The sequence below is a fragment of the Ornithodoros turicata genome, chromosome 2 (assembly GCF_037126465.1).
Source record: "Ornithodoros turicata isolate Travis chromosome 2, ASM3712646v1, whole genome shotgun sequence".
Lineage (NCBI taxonomy): Eukaryota > Metazoa > Arthropoda > Arachnida > Ixodida > Argasidae > Ornithodoros > Ornithodoros turicata.
Genome location: NC_088202.1, coordinates 44,798,778 through 44,819,919, shown reverse-complemented (window position 1 = coordinate 44,819,919; position 21,142 = coordinate 44,798,778). Strand labels below are relative to the sequence as shown.

General features: G+C 46.3%; 1 protein-coding gene across 1 annotated transcript in view; it reads left to right on the top strand.

The window, feature by feature from the left end:
• Positions 1-21,142, top strand: part of LOC135385347 (hemicentin-2-like) — a 527,311-nt gene that overhangs the window by 496,435 nt on the left and 9,734 nt on the right. Inside the window, exons 8-9 of the mRNA XM_064614626.1 lie at positions 9,265-9,570; positions 13,971-14,099. Of these exons, the coding sequence (XP_064470696.1) occupies positions 9,265-9,570; positions 13,971-14,099 (435 nt within the window). The remainder of the gene's footprint in view (positions 1-9,264; positions 9,571-13,970; positions 14,100-21,142) is intronic.

The window sequence follows — 21,142 nt, the reverse complement described above, 5'->3', positions numbered from 1 at the left end:
GAGCTGACATTCTCGACGAATATGTTCCAACTGCTTACAGGCACAGCTCATTCATGAGTATGCTTACTCATGCTCAGTATGCTCAATATGTCGAATGAGCTGAGCATGAGCGACGAAACGGAAAGCTGAGCAGGGTGTGACTAGGCATGAATGAGCAAACGGAGAGCTGAATGGGAGGTGAGCGAACATTGGTGCGCAAACGGAGAACGCAGACGACGAGTGAGTGAGTATGGGTGACCAAGTGTGGAGCTGAGCGGGAGACGACTGAGCATGAGTTAGCGAGAGTCAAAAGTGCCGTCCTCTGTTCCTTTGTCTAGAAAAGAAATTCTAATACGTAATGCGCGGTTCCATGTACTCTTCAGCGTCAGGTCAGGTTAGGTTAGGCGTCCCATGATTCATTTACGCAGTTATTGCGATGTGAGGGGAATTGGTTTACTTCGTGACTGCTACTATTGATTTTGTCATCACTGAGGTCGGTAGGAATCAGGGTTAACAGCATCGATGATTTCCCGGCGTCGGCGTAGATTTCCTATGAACATTTAGACAAATGGCATCGCTACAAAGAGAACATGTCAGTTCTAGACGCAGAACATGCGGGAATGAATATGTTGCGCATCTCTTCAAAATGGCCGAAAGCGTTACATGTGAAATGATTTCGAACAATTATTCCTGCTATATTTCTGCTTGTTATCGTGATCCATCGCGCCTTTGACGGCACACATAGACGTTACACAAGGCAGGCAGACACAAGAAAGCAGGTAGGATTGCATAGGCTGAATCAACATTCAGTCCTTGGTGAACAAGGTGAATCAACGATGATGAACTTGTATGTATTTGTCCCTTCTATGTTGTTCCAGCCTCAGAACATCAGTTCTTTCGAGGTGAATCAGCTAAACTACATCACAGTACACACTTCGACGACTGCATTTCAATCTTTCATATTCTTAGCCACCCTTGAGGCGTATGTTATGTTCATCTGTTTGTTTGCGCCAGCCTCAGTGCAGTTACTTACCATCGTATTCGCCAGGTGCCGTTACCTGGTCCAGTGTTTATGTGCGCACGTGTGAATGAGAAAACACAAGGTATATCTAAACAAGTAGCGCGACTCCCATAGGCCCGTGTCTTCAGAATGACGCCATGATATAGGTCAGCGCCATCCATCCGTTGCGCTGACTACTACGATTGTAAATAAATGACGTCAGAGGTGACGTCAGCAGTATGAATAAGTACTGCATAATTAGCCATGGCACGTTTACGTTCGCGCACTTCGTTTGCGTTGTATTCCCTTTTCCTCACCCAGGCAACAATACCAGACGAGAACACAGAAAAATAAATCATATCAGGTTTAATGAAACGTATCAATTCGAAATACATACAGTTATCACAGATTTTAACAACTCCAAACAGAAGGGCATCGTGATGACCACACAGAAATTAGGATGGTTCACTTAAGGTCCATTTCTCACCTAGAGCTATACGTACGCGTAGTGATTAGACGTTTGCATTTATTCAGTGAGTGGCCATTATAGGTCCATTGCAACAAAACATGACATCGTTGGTGCACAACTGATTCCTGCTAACAGTCACGCTGTCATAGCCGCTCGTCCCATGATTTTTTTTTTTTTTTTCGCGAGGCCAGCAACAGGGGATGCATTGTATCCATCTGTTCGTACGTGTTAATCTTGGTCTACAGCTCCGAGATGTGAACGTCGCTTCCTGTTTAACCGACAAGTGTACGAACTCCGAATTACAATACACGGACACACGGCCCGGATACAGAGATGCACGGATAAACACGCCCACTGTGACACATGCGTAAAGGAGCAGGATACGGAAATGTAATCGGGTGGTAGATGATTTCGTATATGTGCACGAGTGGGGCAACACAAAGCTTTTTTCTACATTCAAATCATGAATAACCTATTGTACACACACAATGATCGTACTTATTTTTTTCTACATTCAAATCATGAATAACCTATTGTACACACATTATGATCGTACTTCTACTACCAATACCCAGAATCGCTCGCGCCTCATGATGGTAGCCTTGCTGATGGGTCTGATTTGGTATTTCCGCTACCAGTTTAGATATACCGTGGAAAGCATTGGAAAGAGAGAATGTGAAAACAGTTAGTGTGTGCCCCGTTCGCTGAATGAGGCCCCTTGCCAAGTCGTCGGCAAGCCGTGTCAGCGTAGCGTAGTAGTTAGCGCACTTGACCAGCAGTCACTATGTGCGTCCTTCGATTCTCGCGTCTGTCTGGCTTTTTGGACCACTGCCATATTTCAACGTTTCATGTTCTTAGTCACCCTTGAGGCGTATGTTGCGTTCATCTGTTTGTCTGCTCCAGCCTCGGAACAGTCACTTGACATAATGTTCCAACATTTCCTTTGTTACACGAACACATGTCAAGTTTGATATGACAAAGAACCGGGTATCGTTTTCCCACCCGGACCAGCTATTTTTCATCGTCATATAGTGCGGCAACGTATTCAGAGTTGGAAGAGGAACGAGTGATGTGAGCTGGGACCTGACGGACAGTGCGGGCATGATCGATGCGCACATTGCCGGCCGTCGCTGCCCTGAGTGATGGCCTTTCTCTCGCCGCTCCCAAAGCCCTGCCTCACACAAGCAGCGCTGAAAAGCGGCGCACATAAAATAAGACGGGGGCTATACTGACTTCGCTCTTCACCTGAGATGATATCATGACCAATGGACAGCTGCTTCGTTGTTGTGATTATCACGAACTAAAATGTGAAATAATATTTAAGATGCATGCTTGATTGGTGGCATAGATCCACTACGAAAACACTTCTTGTCTCGCTCCCAGCCTCGAGGTTTTTTCTTCGTTGTGACAGAATTTGTTACATGTCCCAAGCAGTACTAGGTACTGAAAGTGCGAGTGCATAGGGGGGAGGGGGGGTAAAGTAATGCCGCATTCCTCATGCGCATCTCTGCGGAAGCTAGCACGGCACTGACAAGATGGCCGCCAACCACCCTTATGTACTTGAGCTTTGAGAATGTTATGCTGCTTGATGGGCGTGTTTCAGTTTCAATTTACTTTTACTCTATTTCAAGACCAAGGACAAGTATAACGTGCGGGGCTGGGGTCAGTAGCATGGTACTAGGAGAGGCACTTAAGCCGCACCCTCAATATTTTTTTTTTCAACGAGTGTATTCCTAAATACACATACTGTTTCAAGCAATGTGGCGACAAGGCATTATTAATCAAGCAATAAAAAGCAAAATATGTTATCGTTATTTATTTAATGTCCTCATAGCGTATCTCCGTATACTGGTGCAAAACTGCCAGAGATAGAGGAAGCACATTCCAGAGTTTGAGGCCATAGCATTGCAGTAGACGACCCTCATAGACGCCCTTTGGTCGAAAACTAAAAAAATACAAGGTTATCAACACCTGTGTTGTGCCTAGCTCCCGTGGCATAGTGGTTAGCATGATCACTTTCCACGCCGAGACTGGGAGGTGGTGCGGGTTCAAATCCTCGCCCCGGCTGTGCTGTCTGAGGTTTCCCGGGTCTTCTGGCAGACTTTCCTGCCGAATGGCGGCCCAGGACGCATACTAACCCCCACTCCACTCCTTCCTGCTGTCCCCTTTTCTTCTGTTCACGCCTGTACGCAGCTCATAGCCACAGTTGCTTCGCGGCGCTAACACTGAATTAATTTAAAAAAAACTTTTGTTCGGGCGACACGATCTAAAGTCTGAAGTATGAATACGTTTATTATTATCGCTTACACTACGCACTTTAGCCTAAGATACCACGCGTACCAAATCAGGAAAGGGGGGATATATTTAATAGAACAAATGGAAAAAAATGGGGGGAAGGTACGCCACCTGAAAGGGTAATATGTTGAGCTTGGTAAATAAATCGGACGAAGAATGCAGAGTGTGGGTTATCAATCTTTGTATTTTTTTCTGTAACGTGAACAAACCCTCAAGGTAGCTGGGAAATGTGTTTCCCCAAGACTTTATACAGTACCTTAGATGCGATTCGACTAGAGGCTGAAGTCCAGTTGCCTAAGTTGTATTCAACAAGTTATCATCATCGTGAATTACTAAAAATTATCAGATTTATCCATTGTCCAAGACGTGCTCATGTGACACTGACGTCTCGGGTTCTGCAGTGCTGCACTCCTGCTATTACAGTTTCCAATATCGCTCTTGGGTATCAAACGGGAAAAAAAATGGCACGCTGTGCATCTGCTCAAGGGAGTTGAAGGCACGCTCCTAAATTATGGGAAAATGTTTCAAACTCGAGGGAGGGAGGGAAAAGAACAGACATGACGCGTCTCCGTTTGTGTTTTTCTTCCCTGCCAGTGTCCCGTTACCCGCCTTTGCCATGTACCAATCTCGCTCGCGCTTTAGCCCTCTTGCTTGAAAATACAACTTCAAGCATCTTCACGCATTACCTCACCATGCGTGCGTCTCCTTAATGAGTTATTATTCCATTATGCAACAACTATATCACGTGGCTACAGCACCGTCGGACGTAGGACCACTATAGGAGATACGGCATTCCTGGAAGGCAATCTCCCGCGCACATCATTAGTGAGTTTTAGTACGTCGTACGCTATCGCCTTTGCATATTACCTACGGGATAGCGTAGTGGTTCTGCGCACTGCGCGAAGCTCTCTTTATGTTTTGCTCGTGCGGATCGAGGACCACCAACGCTATCCCTTATACGTACGCAAAGAGGATAGCGTACGATGTACTCAAAACTCACAAAACTCTTTATTATCAACCTACGAAAAACGACACAAGAGAGCCAGTTCTGCCTTCGTTTGCCGTGAACTTTCGTGACCCACTTGGGTCCTTTTCTCTGCTATAGCTACTACATCGCTGTGACACGGCCAATTGATTCTGGAGCCGCAGTTGGACGACCTCCAGAAACTCTTGACGTTTGTCTTCGTCTTTGTCCACCCTTTGTCTACCCAGAGCGAATTATTTACTACGTCCTCAACACATATATGACGTAGCTGTTCTGTGTTCCTCCGTCACACATGCACATATAGCAAATGGAAAGTAAGACTCAAAAATGCATCATCTTCGTTAAAGAATCCCAGGTGGTCGAAATTATCCGCTGCCTTGCCCTGCTCCATATGCAGCGGGTAGCCACACAAAACTGGCCCGTCCTGCATGTAAATCTACTCCCTACCAGGGAGTGTCTGATGTCTGCGAATCGATAGAGACTAATGAAAAAGTGATTCAGAGATGGAAGTTACATGAAATGGACTAAAACAGTAGTAGTTTATTAAATAAGTAAAAAAGATAATGATGAGTTCTTTGAATTAAAGCTGAATTACAGAAGTGGAGAGGATCGACGTTTCGGAAAAAGCCCCCCCCCCCCTTTTATTTTTCGGATAAAAAAGGTGATTATAGAAGAAGGATGTTCAGGTTGTCTCGAAGCAAGGGGAATAATATGTAATTTTCCACCTCTGTGTCACTTACCCATTGATCTATACGTATATATACGATAGTGTATATATGTATATTTATCCATATACGATAGTATATATACGCACATTTATACAGCAACGAAACAGGCGCAAGTCACTGTGTTAGTTACCTGCTGTCACTGTGCCGGTCACAAATTATGTCATTTCATGCTTAATTTTAATTTTACGTTGCACCGATTATATGACCAGCGCATAGTTATTGTTATCGCTTCATATTAACATATTACCGTCAGCCATTTGTGTTCGCAAAGGGACATTCATCGGATAAACCTGCAGAGAAATCGCGTAATAAGCGACAGTAGGCGTTCATAGTATAACGCTTTTTGTGTGCTGCTCCCGGACAATTGACCCTCCACCCTCCATCATCCCTCCCGACAGGGGGATTCTGTTACGAGCCTATTATACGTTATGTACCTAGCTTGAATCCGAAACTTTAGCGATGTATTATACTCGTAATATTGCCGGCTAACCATAGGTGACAAAAAGCCGTGCACCAGGCAGATGACACAGCTGCCTGGACGAAATGTTTTTTTTTTTTTATGTAGCGATTTCGCATATACCTTTCTGCCCCCCCCCCCTCTTAATGAGATTCGAATTCTCGTTATTTTGTGAGCGATCACAACAGTGAACTAAGCACGAAATATCATCGATGTTCATCGACATGTTCTTGTCATCTTCTGAGCACTGTAGGTACGTTTTTTTAAAAGGCCCATGAACATATCCTCATTAAAAATCACTGACTTCTACAAGCCGAGGCATGTTTCACGCAAACTGAACAGTCCCACGCGGCGCTTCCATAGAAGCTGTAGCGTGTAGCGCCCCCTTAAAGGGATACTTCGAAACGATCGGTGAAAAAATTGCTGCACATCGTACTCGGTGCATAACATCCACAGTATGTCTACCATCAACTTTGTTTCCTTCTCGTCTGACGAATTATGCCTCAAATAAGCGAGCAATCAAACCGAAACACGAATGTGGAGAGGAGTCTCAAAACCTTTCCTTTCCGAAGGCCAACGCGTTACGTCACCATGCATGGAGCGGACAAGTAGTATACCACGTCGGTCGTAGCCGCTGCGTTACATTCCTATAGCAAAACAAGAGACAAAGATTGGGTATCAGATCACTCAGACACAGATGAAAAAAAAAGGTCATGTGCTTCCCTGAGGGACAGGAAACAGCGCAGGAATGGTACGGCTAATGCACGGTGACGTTGGCCGAGCAGAGAAAGGAAGAAGTACTTCCATCGACGTTCGGTGGCAGCCAGATTTTTTTTTTTTTTTTTCAAATTTCGAAAATCGTTTTTGTGATTCCACCTTCGTTTTCAAGTGAGATATTCCAAAACTGTGTTCAGTTCGTGTAAATGATTGTGGGAATACCGCAAGCGTGAAATCCATTTGGTTCCAAAGTCCCCCTTTAACGGATGGACGATATGCCCGACGCATGATTCGCAGCCATATACTTCTGCGTTTCACAACATCCGCCAACCAACTTCATCCACATAGGCTCGCTTTGAGCCGACATCAAACAGACGAGGTTAAGCGGGACAATCAATGCAATCAACATCCGTTTTTATCCCGCCATGCCTCTCTCTTAGGCCCGCTTTGAGCCGACATCAAACAGGTGAAGTTAAACGGGATAATCAATGCAATCAGCATCCTTTTTTATCCAGCAATGCCTCTCGCTTCAACCTCTCTTTCGACATTTCTTCTTGTTTCTAAGGAGTGAGTGCGTTTTCTTTTTTCGAATCGCTCAGACAACAAAACGAAAGCGTGCAGTCGACAGAGTCTCATTTTATACTCCAGCCATCCGTCTTCCATATTTTCGAAAATAACTAGATTCACCGTATATCCACGCACGAGAAAACCGAGTCCTCCCCTCCCTCATGCGTCGTTTTTCCCGTCCGTAAATTCGTCTTGTGCACGTTCTTCCACGCGTCATTTGTCATCCTTCTGCCTCATCTTTTTTTCACGTGGCCTTACGGTTTCCGTCCTTATTTTTCCCTGAAAGTGACGCGCGCATCTATGTAGATGCGCCGCGAATATAAGCAGGCCAACTGCAGTGAATCTTCCTCTAAGACAAAGACGCGATTGGTCCTCCGTAAGAAATCGGAAATGAGGCGTAGCGCACGCTCGCTTGATTCAATATAAACTGGCGTTTTTCTTTCCTAGTTTAGTGCGGCGACAGTTTACGGTGTGACGGTGTTTGCATCATTTTGGTGGATTTGTTTCTTAGGAAGGGCTTGTGTGTGCGTTTTTATGCGACACCAATGAACAAAATAGGTGGGGTATGCCCAGCCGAAGACGAGGCGCGCGGCCGATGATGCTCATGGTAATCGAGAAAAGAGAGAGGGAGAGAGCTGAGATGTTGGTCAGTGTTGAAATGATTCCTTTTACACATCAGACACATCATTAAGTTCCCATATTTTGGTGGTACAACTTCTCTGTTTCCTCCGGACGGGATCGCCACCGGCTGCTACCAGGGGGCGGATCCAAGGAGGCTTCTCAGGGGAAGCCCCACTTAACAAAAAGAAAAGGACTGCGTGGTGGTGAATATGTAACATGGCGGTCTGCGGCATTTTCATTTCACACGAGGCTCTACGCTTACTCCTCTAAAGCCAGCGGGGGCTGCCCGAGTGGAGTTCGAAGGAAGCAGTTCGAGGTTTGTGACAGAATTGCCTTTTGGAAGTGCTGGCAGGGAGGCTTCTTGGAGCAGGACCCGGAGAATCGCTGAGGCGATTTGGGTCAGGTTGACGCGCGCTGAGAGCAAGCGATCGTGATTCTCCTTCGCAGCGTCTGAGTCTTCGTTCCTTATCGCGCGACCCGCGAGTCGAAGTCGTGATGTATGAGAGTCATCGTACGTCATCGACTCCAGCGACCCGCATCCAGATCGGAGAGCCGCTGCGAGTCGACTCTCGAACACCTCTAGAGTTGAGTGCTCGAATTTTAGAACGGGAGCCACTGCCACGGGGATGACGTCACGAAAGTCACGCAGCGGCATTTTTGGCCGCCAGGAGTCTACTCTCTCGACTCTCGACTTGCTCGAGTCTAATAAACGAACGCAACCCTTGGGCGATTGAGAGCAATATAGCCGTCATAGCCGTTGCGCCATATTCGCGCCTTTGCGCGAAAAGGAGCGCGCAGTTCTGCCGGGAAAATGTGCCGCCGCGAAAGGGGGGGGGGGGCGTGCCGATATGTCTCGGAGGGGTTCAGGCCCCCAGTGCACCCCCCTCCTTGTATACGCACATGGCTGATACAGTTCTGACAAGTGAAGCTGGGGCCCCGCTGGCGGTGATTTTTTGGTCACGTGGTCCTTTAAAGCTACGGATGGATGAACCTGCACTGTTGTTGTCCCTAAAAAACTATCGAAGAGCGCTAACAAGCCAAGAGTCGCAAAAGGAATGGTTCATGCGCGGAATTTCTGGACAGTGTCCTTCGAATTATTTATTATTACATCATCTTCCTCTACTCTACCTTTTTTACCTGTTTGATTCTATATGCATGTATCTTTAATGCATTCAATGCATAGATAAGAGATAAACATACGTTGTGGATTCTCGTTTTGCATGTGGTGTGGGAACAAAACCATAAGACATAGCGTTTGTTTTATGACACCGAAAGCCCAACGTTGCTCAATGAACCGTTCATTCAGCAACGGTGCGCTTGTACTGGACTCCCGCTGTCCTTCATCAAACGCACTAGAAGTGCGACGAACCGTGTTACGAATTCATTATGAAGACGAGACGTAATTGATATCTCAAATATATCTCCTATTTGCCTTTGTTATCGTAGGTCCTCCCGACCCGGTGCAGAACTGCAGTATGAGTAACCAGACAGAAGACTCCATTGCGTTGGTGTGTACCGAGGGTTACGACGGAGGTCTCACGCAAAGTTTTCGCATGGAGCTTCACGACACCATGCATCGAATGCTAAGGGGAAACGTGACGGTGGAGAGCAGTCCCAGCTTCGTAGCCCGCGGTCTTCCACCCGGAACCAGCTTCGTGGCTGCCGTGTATGCCGTCAACTCTCGAGGCCGTTCGCCGCCCACTGTGCTCATCGTGAACACATTAGCGGCGCCCGTCAGCCTTACGAGAAAAGGTAAAGTAACCATTGGAGTTAAATGTGACAACCCGGGGCATCCTTGTCGGTGATGAGGAGCAAAGTGGACAAGACGATATGGTCGCACGATACTTTCTGTTCTGGCGACTAGATGTACCCGAATTACCTGTCTCTAGACAATGTATAGGAGAAGGTGGGCCAATATGATAGACAGAAATTTGCAATTGAATATGGAATTTTCATTTTTCATATTTTTTCAAAAAAAAAACTTGCCGTTGGCACATTCTCAGCGGTCTAGCGCTTCTGATCTGTAAATCAGAACGGACATAGCCGGTTCTAAAATAAACACGGTACAAGAAATTCAAAAATGCAGATTGTCTCCTCTTGCCGGGGGACGAGACATCGCGTGGGGCAAGATGAGACACGCCGTGGTAATGAACTATACAAATTAGTTTTTGCAATTCAAGCACAGTCCCCGTAATCCCACAGCCTACATGATGTGCAATAAAACCACGCAGAACCCGGTGCTATTTCCCTCCAAGGTCCTTTGCAAACAAGGCACCGCCACTTTGATGTGTCGCAGGTCGCTCGCTTTTGAGTGCGCTTCAGCTTCGCTGGAAATATCCTAGGACACAGGAAAATTTCCTGGAAAATTCTAGGCAATATGCAAAATAAATGGAATCTCTGAGGAACGAGCATAAAGCCACCTAATAGTTGACTTGTCAGTTTCTAAATTACATTAAATGTAAACTGCATTACATTTAAACCACATTAAGTTGTCGCGTCTTGCCCCGTACATATCATCGGATGCATTAATTTTTCAGTTACACACCGGATAACCAACAATGTCCATATTTTGTACATATCTAGATGAATGAATAAAGAAATAGAATGTCGACTTACAGAATAAACCTGCGACCCGCTGCTGCACAGCTGACAAGAAAAAAATACAACAGAAAATCGCGCCTTTTTGCGGATCTTTACGTTCCAGGCAGAAGCAACAGATTTCTTTTCTCTTCAACGCAAGCACCAATCCGGACAATTCTCATGCGCAATAAAGCGGACATGCAGAGCCACCTATGAGTAAGGTTTCAAGCGCATGGAGCAACGCGTCTCTGAGACAGGCGGCGTCGAGCAAAAAATATCGCATCTTGCCCCGTGTCTCATCTAGCCCCACCTTACCCTACCACTTTGCTTGCGCTGCTAGGACAGTGCTGGGGCTGCAAGGTCGTCAGCACGTAAGATGGAAGGATCGAAATCCTCTTACTCCTCCATGGACAAGGATGTGCCAGGCTTTCGTGCTAGATTTAAATGGGTAATATCTGGATGGAAATACTTCCGTTTAAAACACGAGAGAGAGAAAACTGACGTTCGGCGGTCCAAACTTTCCAGGAATAACGCTGCGCAATGAGCCAGTATTCTCAGTGCGCACCGTACCGACGTTTTGTATTCTTCCTTGTGTTTCCTGGACTCGGGTAGCAGTGCCTTTCCTCGTTGCAACCAGACGACGCAGTAAACTGTTATCCGAGATTTTCAAAAAATACGGTGACATAAAACTGGTTCAGGCTGACATCGCGTTTTAATGGTCCCCTTGCAATGTCCTTTCAATAAGCTTTCCACACAGCCGAGGACTTCCTAACTTCCCCCTTTCGCGCCAGTATCTTTACACGCCGCCTGTTGTTAGCGCCTTCAGCAGATTCGTTTATCACCAAGAAAGGGCGAGGTACTTTGAAATTAAGATAAATGGAAATTTCTTCCTTCATAAAAGGCCATTTACCGAACTCAGCGCGCGTTCGAATATCTGCTCGGTGCGTTCAAGTAGTGGTGGAAAACTTTCGGACGGACTTCAATCTTTATTCATTAGTCCTGCTTGCCTCCCGTGGACAAATGGAGTGAATCATTTAAGTAAATTTCCCGGTACTTCCACCGACTTTTCTTTCCAGCGGTTAAAAAAACGTGGACTAGCGACACGTGATAATACGGATGGGAAAGTGGTGCGATCTCCTTCATCCAAATAATCATGATAGATGCACTCTGAGAAGAAAAGGAGTAAATTTGGGAGTAATTGCAGCTTGTAGTTCCCTATCACAGTAAATTCAAAAACACCTTTTTCAGTGTAAATGGCAGTGTATATTTGAGAATTTACTGTGTAGGCTGCAATTACCCCACTTTTAGTCTCCGGGCCTCGAAATTTACTTTCCATCACTGCAAATAATCCGTAAACTTCGCAAGTGGCCCCCTGAATGCAACAGTCTGTACATAATTATGCGCACTGTAAGAATTTGATGAAACGAGGTAATATAATTACGCAGTTTTCTGCCTACAGACTAAGGCATAGTTACCAGTTCCTCCTTCACAAGCTGTACCCAACATTTTATAACTTGGCATATCAGTTTAATCCAGGGTAAAGTATTTCATTTAAGTATCTACAGGGTGTCTCACCTACACGTGACACAAATCGTATTAAAAATCTACTTGTCTGAACATTATGGCGTCAACACTATTTATCTCGGTGGAGATTTTGCCGTTACTTCAGGGCACTTTTATCAAATTTAACATGCTAGAAATTGAATTTTCCAAATTGAACTCGGAAATTTGCCAAATCCACCTTGACTTTTTCTTTCTTTTTTTTTTTCACAAAAACAGAAAGGGCGCACTGGATTTACCCCATTTTATTGCAAAATATGTTCACTACTACAGTGGTAATAGCCGAGGAGGGGGGGAGTGCGAAAACCGTTGTTTCGAGACGCGCAAATAGACCTCTACCGAAGAAACGTCACAGTGACGTAATCATGACGTTGATAGACATAGCGAAACCGAAACAGCGCGGGTGGAGAACGCAGCCGTCTCAGAAAGTCGTACTCTCTCACGAAGGTAAAGGGACGCTCTTTTAGTCGCTTTGATGTCTTCATTCGCTTTCCCAGTCCACCGCTGAAAGAAAAGAAGGCTCCATCGCAAGAGTTGCGTCGCCTTCTCGTAATCCTGTGCGTAATGTGCTTCGTTATTACGACTTAGTTCGCGCTTGCTTTGTGTAGATACCATGTGCACTCAGAGAGAAACTCCTGCCCTTGGGGCTCCTGAAGATGGGAGAGCCGAAGAGCCCGGTAGCCATCTTTAGAAAGGGGTAACAAAAAGATAGGATTACCGGTGGAACGGAGCAGAACAAGGCCATACATCTGATAGTATGTAGGGAACTACATAAAAACCTTAAACGTAGCTTTCTCGTAACTCATTGATATTTTGCTGCAATAGTTCCAGTCTACCAACTTGGCAGTGCTGTTGTACCATCTGACGTAATTTGTTTGTAAACAGGGAGAGGTCTATTGCCCACCACGCAGATCGCCGAAACAAGCGACGCGAGGAGGTCACGTACCCGACCTTTCACTCTTCCTTTTAAAACCTTCTGGTAATAACGGCAGCATGTTGTCTGAAATAAGAGCGAGAAGGAAACAGGAAGGGGCGGGTGGCTGTTTTTCTTCCGCCGCATCTAGCATTAATTTGACGAAGAACTGAGCTCGGCCGAGAATTTGCGCGCCTCAAAACGACGGTTTTCTTTCTCTCTCTCTCTGTTTCCTTTTATTATTGCCAAAGTATTGCGGAATGTATTTTGTAATGCAATGGGGTAAATTCGGCGTGCGCTTTCTGTTCCTATAAAAAAACAACAAAAAAACGTGATGTTGACTTGGCAAATTTCGGAGGTCAATTCGTAAAGTTCAACTTATCGCCAAAAAAATTTGATAAAAGTGTTTAGATCTAATGGCAAAATCTCACACGAGATAAAAAGTGTTGACCCGATAATGTTCAGACAAGTATATGTTTAGTACGATTTTCTTTTATCACCTTACGTGACACACCCTGTACAGATTATATGTACGTTACGTGGGACCGTGAGGATCACAGAGCATAAAATGCAGTGACCACTGTGTGACATACATTCAGCCTCACATATTTTGTGCCTAAAGGGATTAGATGGTAACGCGTTTAATCCCCACATGGACTAAAACTACGCCTTTTTCTTTTAGAGTGCGGCGGGGCCTCCTAATGTGAAAGCTATGCGGCTCGCTCCACAGGCGTTCCCGGTATTTTTTTCCAGAAAAGGGGGGGGGATGCAAACTGCTCCCAGGGGGCAAAGTGTGCAAGCCCCCTACACACACCGCGACAGGCGCTGCAGAATGTGCGGGGATTCAGAGTATCATACATCTGAGCACAATCATGACGAGCTATGACTAAAGAGCGTACAATTTTCACAAGTGACCTTGGCGCTCCAAGGGCAGGGGGCACGCCCCCCCCCCCCCCCTGCCTCCCTCTCGGTACACCCATGGCTCTCGCAATACAGAGAGCAACCGCACTGTACATAGCGAGCAGCCAGATATGTCGTTAATATTCGGTTACCGCCACTCGGTAATACCATGTCGTTTCCGTATTTTGTCGTTTCGCAGAAGGCCTGTGGCAGCTCAACTTCAGCCCTTTGTTAGCTGCTCTGATCGCAGTCGTGGGAGGACTCGTCGTCATTGCCATTGCTATCATAATTATCATGAAACTCCGTGGACGCCAGCAACAGGATAAAGGTGAGAACATTCAAGAATTAAAGAGTAATAAGCAACCGAAGACGGTAACATTTCCTTTGGTTTGGGCAAGGTTAAAGACGGTAACACAGAATCGGGAGGCCGATCTTCAACTTGTCGTTATCCCCTTTACGCGAAATGCATCACCTCGGCCCGTGATTCGCCACGAGCTCTTGCGCGAGCCTACTAAAGCGACTTTGGAGCGCGCCAACTTTAAATGTTGGATTGTAGTGGGTTAAATTGTAGTGAGTAGCGCACTTGACTAGCAATAAAGAGGTGCATGATTCGATTCCTGCTGCTGTCTGGCTTTATGGACGACTGCCGTATTTCAACCTTTCATCGAACACAACTTGTTCGATTTCGCATAGGAAGAGTATGGTGCGGTAGCGAAAGAAATCACTTCAGTTTGGAAGTGTGTTGCTATTTAGTGCTACGTGTATGCGCTACAAATAACGAGAGCAGGTGCCCATGGATAAAGACACACGATAGAGTGGCATCGATATATGTATGTACAGCTCGAAGTACAGTTAACCTGAACCCGCCTCCGACCTGCAGAGCGGGAGGAGAGCCACCCTATAGCGGCGGTTAGAAGAAATGAAGGGAAAGAGTGTTTCGACTGTCCCACTTGTGCTGCGGGAGTGTCTGTCTTGCCATGAGCTGTTGACTCGGCATTGCATTACCATCAGCTGTTGTTAGCCATTAGCTGTTGTTAGCAAGGATACGATGCCGTTATCTCATTGATATGGTATCTCGATGATGCCCGACAGATCGAGTTGACTAGCACTGATTGTAATCATTACAGGTCAATTCAGTTATTTCCTAATTTATATTGCGAATCCAACAAATTTCCCATAGAGCCCGTGCATCCCCATTTGTTTTATCACAATGCTGAATATTCCCCACTCAGCGAACGCGACCACCTTCGCGTGTATCAATGAGATAACGGCATCGCATCTTTGCGATATCGGCCAGCATACACCTCTACATAATCACCTAACCAAACAAACGTCGCGATGATAACAACAGCTGACGGTAATGCGATGCCGAGCCAATAGCTTATGGCAAGGCGGACAGCCCCGCGGCACAACTGGAACAGTCGAAACACGCTTTCCGTTTATTTCTCGTAAGCGCCGCTAGGGTGGCTCTCTTCCCGCTCGGCAGGTCGGGGACGCGTTCAAGCTAACTCTGCTTCGAGCTGTACATGTGCGTTCGCTTACTAAGCATACCAGTATTCGGGCTTCACTTAACCGGATATTCTAGGAGCAAAATATAGATTTTACATTCAGATGTCGCCTTCACAAAGCCAAGGATGGGGTACGTGTACCAGCTTGGGAATGAGGCGTGAGAGTCACGTGACAGTCCCCTTTACATTCTGCACTCCAAACAATTCGATGCAGAGGTTGGGGGCCTCTTTTCGCACTGCGGATTTTCGCTTCTGTGTCCTCGGCATCGCATTTGTCGCATTTCTCGTGACGATAAATTAAGTCATCCCACGAGAGCAACAGTGCAAGGAATCCAGCGGTAAGATGATCTATTTCCACAAAGAGAGAGAAAGGAAGGCAAAGCGCTGAGGGTGACGCGAGGGTGAAGCATATCGGCGGTGTTTATATTGTGATTGTACCACTGACTGTCGTGAGTACTCTCGTTTTACCGTGTACTGGAGCTTAAACGAAGTCAAGGTGTTCGAGTGAACGCAGAAAAGACCGCTGCTGAAAGAAGTTACGTTGGAAGAGGCTATTCAAAAAACTATTGTCACGGTCAGATAGCGTACAGCAATACAGACCACGGAAGCTTCAGAGTTTCAGACATATTTTCCAGGTATTAATGAGGCTCGTGACCATGACGTCGCGCGCAGCCTTTGAGCGCCCTTGAGCCACGTGACTTGGGAAAACAATGGCATGCGTTACAGGCGTCATACCGCGCGCCGAATGAGGCAGCAGCGTGTGTTTTTACAAGATCCGTAATTGCAAGATCAAGTTACAAGATTCGTAATTACATTAAAATTACAAGATCCGTGTGTTTTTACAAGATTACGTAATTGTACGCATACCGCAACAGCTCACGGTATGCCTCCTACTGTGACTCCGGTGCGGCAATAGTTTCTCCCGAGTCACGTATGGTCACGATTGAAATTTTTTGTCGTAAAATCGTACGTAAGTTCGGTTTGGTAGCAAGGTCAAACTTTACGACGCAACGAAATTATGCCGAATTTCATGACGCGATAACTCGGTGAGTAATAAACCGGTAGCAACCAAGCGGCTGAATCCAGATAGCTCACTCGTGTAAGATTCTTCTAGCTAACGAGGTCACTGCGGCGGCTGACGCAATCTCTTTGTGTGGCAGGTGCGTGCGAGAGAGACGGAAATATTGGGGCACGCGTACCTTGCGGGCAGTCTATCTCGCGAACGTGTGAAGCTAGGACGCCGATAAGGAGGTGTCGTTGGAAAGTGCTGGAGAAGTTCTACCTGGACCTTAGGAGATACCGGCTTCAAAAGCAATAGCCAAAATTGTATCAATTTGCAAAATTAAGATATCAAAATTTCGCCAGAATGTTGGCATATGTGAAACTGAAATATGATCAGAATCGAAGGGAACGGCAATCAGAAGAAAGGGCGGCTGGAAAGGAACTCAAAAGAGCCCCCAAAGCCCAGCGATCAAGAGAGCTACGGCAGCGCCGAAGAAGATTAGCGGCGGAGGCAAATTCGACTGCCGGCGCGCACAGTGATCCCTTACCCTTTAATAATAAATTACTAATGAATGGAATGAACAAATCGATAGAGACTCGTATTCCTGTCGCTAAAATCCCGCAAAGGAGCAAAGCAATCGGAGATCGTGACGTTTTCATGAAAAACACTACGGCACGGACACGACTGAGCCCGCCCCATATTTTTAATTTCCAATTGAAAATGGCAGTACCTGTACCACCATTTCCATTTTACCTACGTGTACGTAAAACCCTACGAAAGGCCGCTTGACGAGGCATAGAAAAGCAGATTTACGTAGTCAAAAACACTGATCAGGCACGGTTATGATTTATGAGACTATACAATAAAAAAAGCAGATAAAATCAAGCCTATCCCATGTTTAGTTGTCATGTATGCGTTGCGTGCAACGAGGGGAGCAGGAAGTCACGCAGAGCGTGTGTCCGTCTGTTCGTCCCTGGCGGTGTCCTGCGAAGCGTGCTTTCACTGCACTGTCATAACGCACGCAGGAGAAGAGAGCTCAGCAACGCGCAACACTCTTTACGAGCAGACGCAATGTTGTTGATGCTGTTATAATTGCCCCCATATGGCGCGTCATGATAGTCAAGTGGGCCCATCGGGCTTGCTTAGACACACAGATTGAAAGGCAGTAATGCAATGCCATTCAAAGCGAGGACGACCGAAGCAGTAACCTACACGGCAGCGACCAAGCGACGAGGACCGAGCCTGTGTACACCACAGTAATTACATGTACTAAGCCCATTCCCTGCATCCCCAATTAAGACATTCCCGAAGCGCGCATCACAAGGCACTAAACAACTGTCAAGACATTTTTCAGTGATGGAAGTAACTTCCGAACGTAAGAGTACTTGGTCACCCGAACGGCTCGAAGAAAAAATACCGAGAGCGTGGAAAAACGGAAGTCAGTGTAATTCCAAACGTCGTGGGTGTTCCTTTTGCGACCGAATCGCGTGTACAGTACGGTAAAACGCACGCTGCTTACGCAGGACTTGGTCGAGAGTTACAATGCCGACACGGGCAACACGGGTTTTCCCGGAGAGGAACATGGTATGATGTCGTTAACGTGCAATATCGCGCTCGCTGCATTCACAAGAGCAGCATCCCCACGAAATATTTTACTGGAAGAAAAAAAGCAAAAAACTGCCCATAAGGCAGAAGTTCCGCCTCGTGTTATGCATTCGCACGTTGCCGGAATATCGTGAATGGTGTACTGCGCACTTCGCAGACGACACCGACAGCACAGTTGGCACAGTCTGCGTCTTTTCCTGTCGTCTGCTAGTGAATATATTGTGGTTGCGCTGCAAGAGATTCCCCGCGGCAAGCCTACATCATGGCTAACCTTTTCCTTCTTTTTTTTTCCTTTCTATCAGGATTAAATGTATCACACACACACACACACACACGGTCTCCACTGCACCGACAAATATCACGTTGGGCACTCGCGCCTATGTGGCAGGAGAAGGCCATGACGTTCTTGGCATCTTCCGATGAAGTATTCCGGAGAACGTTGCTTGTGTGAATGCACGATATATAGCTACATGCCAACAAAATTCTATACATTGAATTTTAATGGCGCCGCCTTTTATTCGATCGCCATTAACTTGCATCCATAATTGCAGACGGCACGTCGCTTTATGTATCATCCAAAAAATACTTGGCGTCTCGAAAGTAAGCATCCACGAGAAGTCACTACAGCAATACCATTTACGTTCCAAATACTCAAACAATGCACCAGTCGACGTATGTCCACGTAGGATTTCTCAGTAGGGCCAAGCTACACTATTGGTACCTTCATTTCTTTCTCTCTTTTTTTTTTCGAGAAATATCTGCTTACGTCTATATTCTTTCCCGTGAAGCTCTTCTTCAATGCCTTACTATTGACCTCAGATCAAAAAGTCCGGTGCTGAGTGCCGCACAACTGAGAAATCAGTGTGACAATGTGCAAGATTCCATGTAAATATACACGGCATTTTATCGTTTTCATTTTTATCCTTTATATATTTTTTATGAGAAAGCTATGACAGCAGCGTAGACGTCGTTTTTGCACTTGAGTTATCCGGAGGGTGGACATCCTCTCGAAGAGTGTATGTAAGTACACATGATGACTAATTACCTAAAATTCATTAATTAACTCTTCGAGTAGGGGGTTTCGGGGCAAAAGTGCGATAACAGGACGGGAAACAATGCTCGTTCAAAGCCATTCCATTTTTTAAATAATCCTGAAGCGCGAATGTGCGTTGAAATATTCATCGCTATGCGACGCGAATTTCGCTATGCAAATGAGCCGAAACGGAAACGGCGCCGGAAGAACAGCGTTCATTTCACGTCAGAGGGCCACGTGTCGTGAAGCGATAAAAATTATTGGAGTAGGTGCTGATCCGCTGGCCAGATGAACCGCACTGCGGCACCAGCTCGCGTGGCTCAGGGGTTAGCCTCCTGGTCGTGTCACGTCGAGACTGGGAGGTACCCGGGTTCGAATCCCAGTGCCGCTGTGCTGCCTGGGGTGTTTCCTGGGTTTTCCTCAGACACTTTCAGACATATGTCGGCACAGTTCCCTTACAAGTCGGCCCAGGACGCGTTAGTCGTGACGTTGCCCACCTCTGTGAGGCCAACAACGGCGAGCCCTTTCACCGCCACCACCGCTTTGCGGCACAGATTTGCCCGTGAGGCGCGCTGCTTTGGTTTCAGCCCATTTGCACAGCGAAATTCGACGACGCGCGCTCGTTTCAGGATTTTTAAAAGGTGGAATGGCTTTCAACGAGGATTATCTCTCATTTTTTCCCTCGCATATTTACCCGAAACTCCCTAATTAAAGAGTTAATTAATGAAATTTAGGTAATTACTGCCTTCGAGAGGATGTCCGCATCGTCGTATAACTCAACTGCAAAAACGACATCTATGCCGCTCTCACTCTCGTAGCTTTTTTTTATTTAAAAAATGTAAGGAATAAATAAACACCCTGCATGGATACGCAGAATGTAAACACCGGTGTCACGTGAACACTTTGCCTCAAGAACGAAACTTCCGGTTCCGGATCGTGCAGCAAAAAGCACAGGAATCCTCACGTCACGCGGAGAATGTAATTATTAGACCCCCCTCTTAGTCTTACCCGCAGTACACAATATCAAGTCGGCCCGTGTAATAATGATCGGTAATGTAATACAGTGAACCCTCGTTAATATGACCACCACCGTTCACGCAGATTTTAGTCATAAAGCGAATTGTCATACTAACGAGAAACGCACAATCCGCTGACCTCAGAGACCGCTTCGTTCCGGCCGTTCTTAGGTGCATAACAGCAGCAGCAGCCCAGTGTGACCTGGTCTCGTGGTCACTACACACTACACAGCGCTACAGTGCTTTGGCAATCCGAAAAGCGCTATGAGTAATTCCGAGGTCAACAACATCAGAAGTCATCCCAAACCTTGGCGCCCTACTTCAACACGTGTCACCCTCTGCCCGAGGTATGTGTGTAGCCTCTCCCTGGGGCTCCTCTGCGGATCATGTGACGTGGTCATAATAACGAGAAGTTAATACCCGTGTTTGACCCTACTTGTGACAAAAATCTCAGTCATAGTCGAATAAGCGGATTGTCATACTAACGAGATGGATTTACATGGCGGCGGAACGGTTCCCAAGAAAAACGGTCATAAAGTGAGTATATCACATTATCGGGGGTCATATTAACGAGGGTTCACTGTAATATAAAGTATCAGAGAGAGGGGTGTCTAGCCCAACATGTAAGACATGCGGTTGTGAACCAGTCTCTCGGGATTGCAGTTTTACTGGTAAAAATAAAAACATGCTCTTATGGAGATCCCCTGGCTGAATAATTCGCAAACAAGTGGCGCCATCGAGGACCTTTCTTTTTGGTAAAGATCCTTGGGACATCGGCCATGAACTGACATGTGAGCGGCTCATTTGCATACGCTCACTAATTAAATAAACATCCTAACTCTTAAATTTTACTTTGCACGTTTACGGAACCTCAGTTTTACGTATGGGGACCTTCAGCGAAAAATATTCCAAGAAAAACACCGCGTCCGACACCTAGTGATTTTGTCGAGTAATTAATCGGTTTGGGTTTACGTATTTCTTGCGCGGAGCAGTGCACCAATGCTTTCTTTGGACCAGCTCTCCGCCTGGTTCACGCACGGGGGCCACGGAACATTAGGAACAGTCACAAGAGACGCTTTGGTATCCCTTATCATCAGCTTTGGCGGATCTGTCGTCCCGTAGGTGAGATAGCGTGCGCTTATCATGGATGATGACGAATGTACCGCACAGCGTTGTGTACTAGTCGGGTAGAGAAGAAGAAGGAAG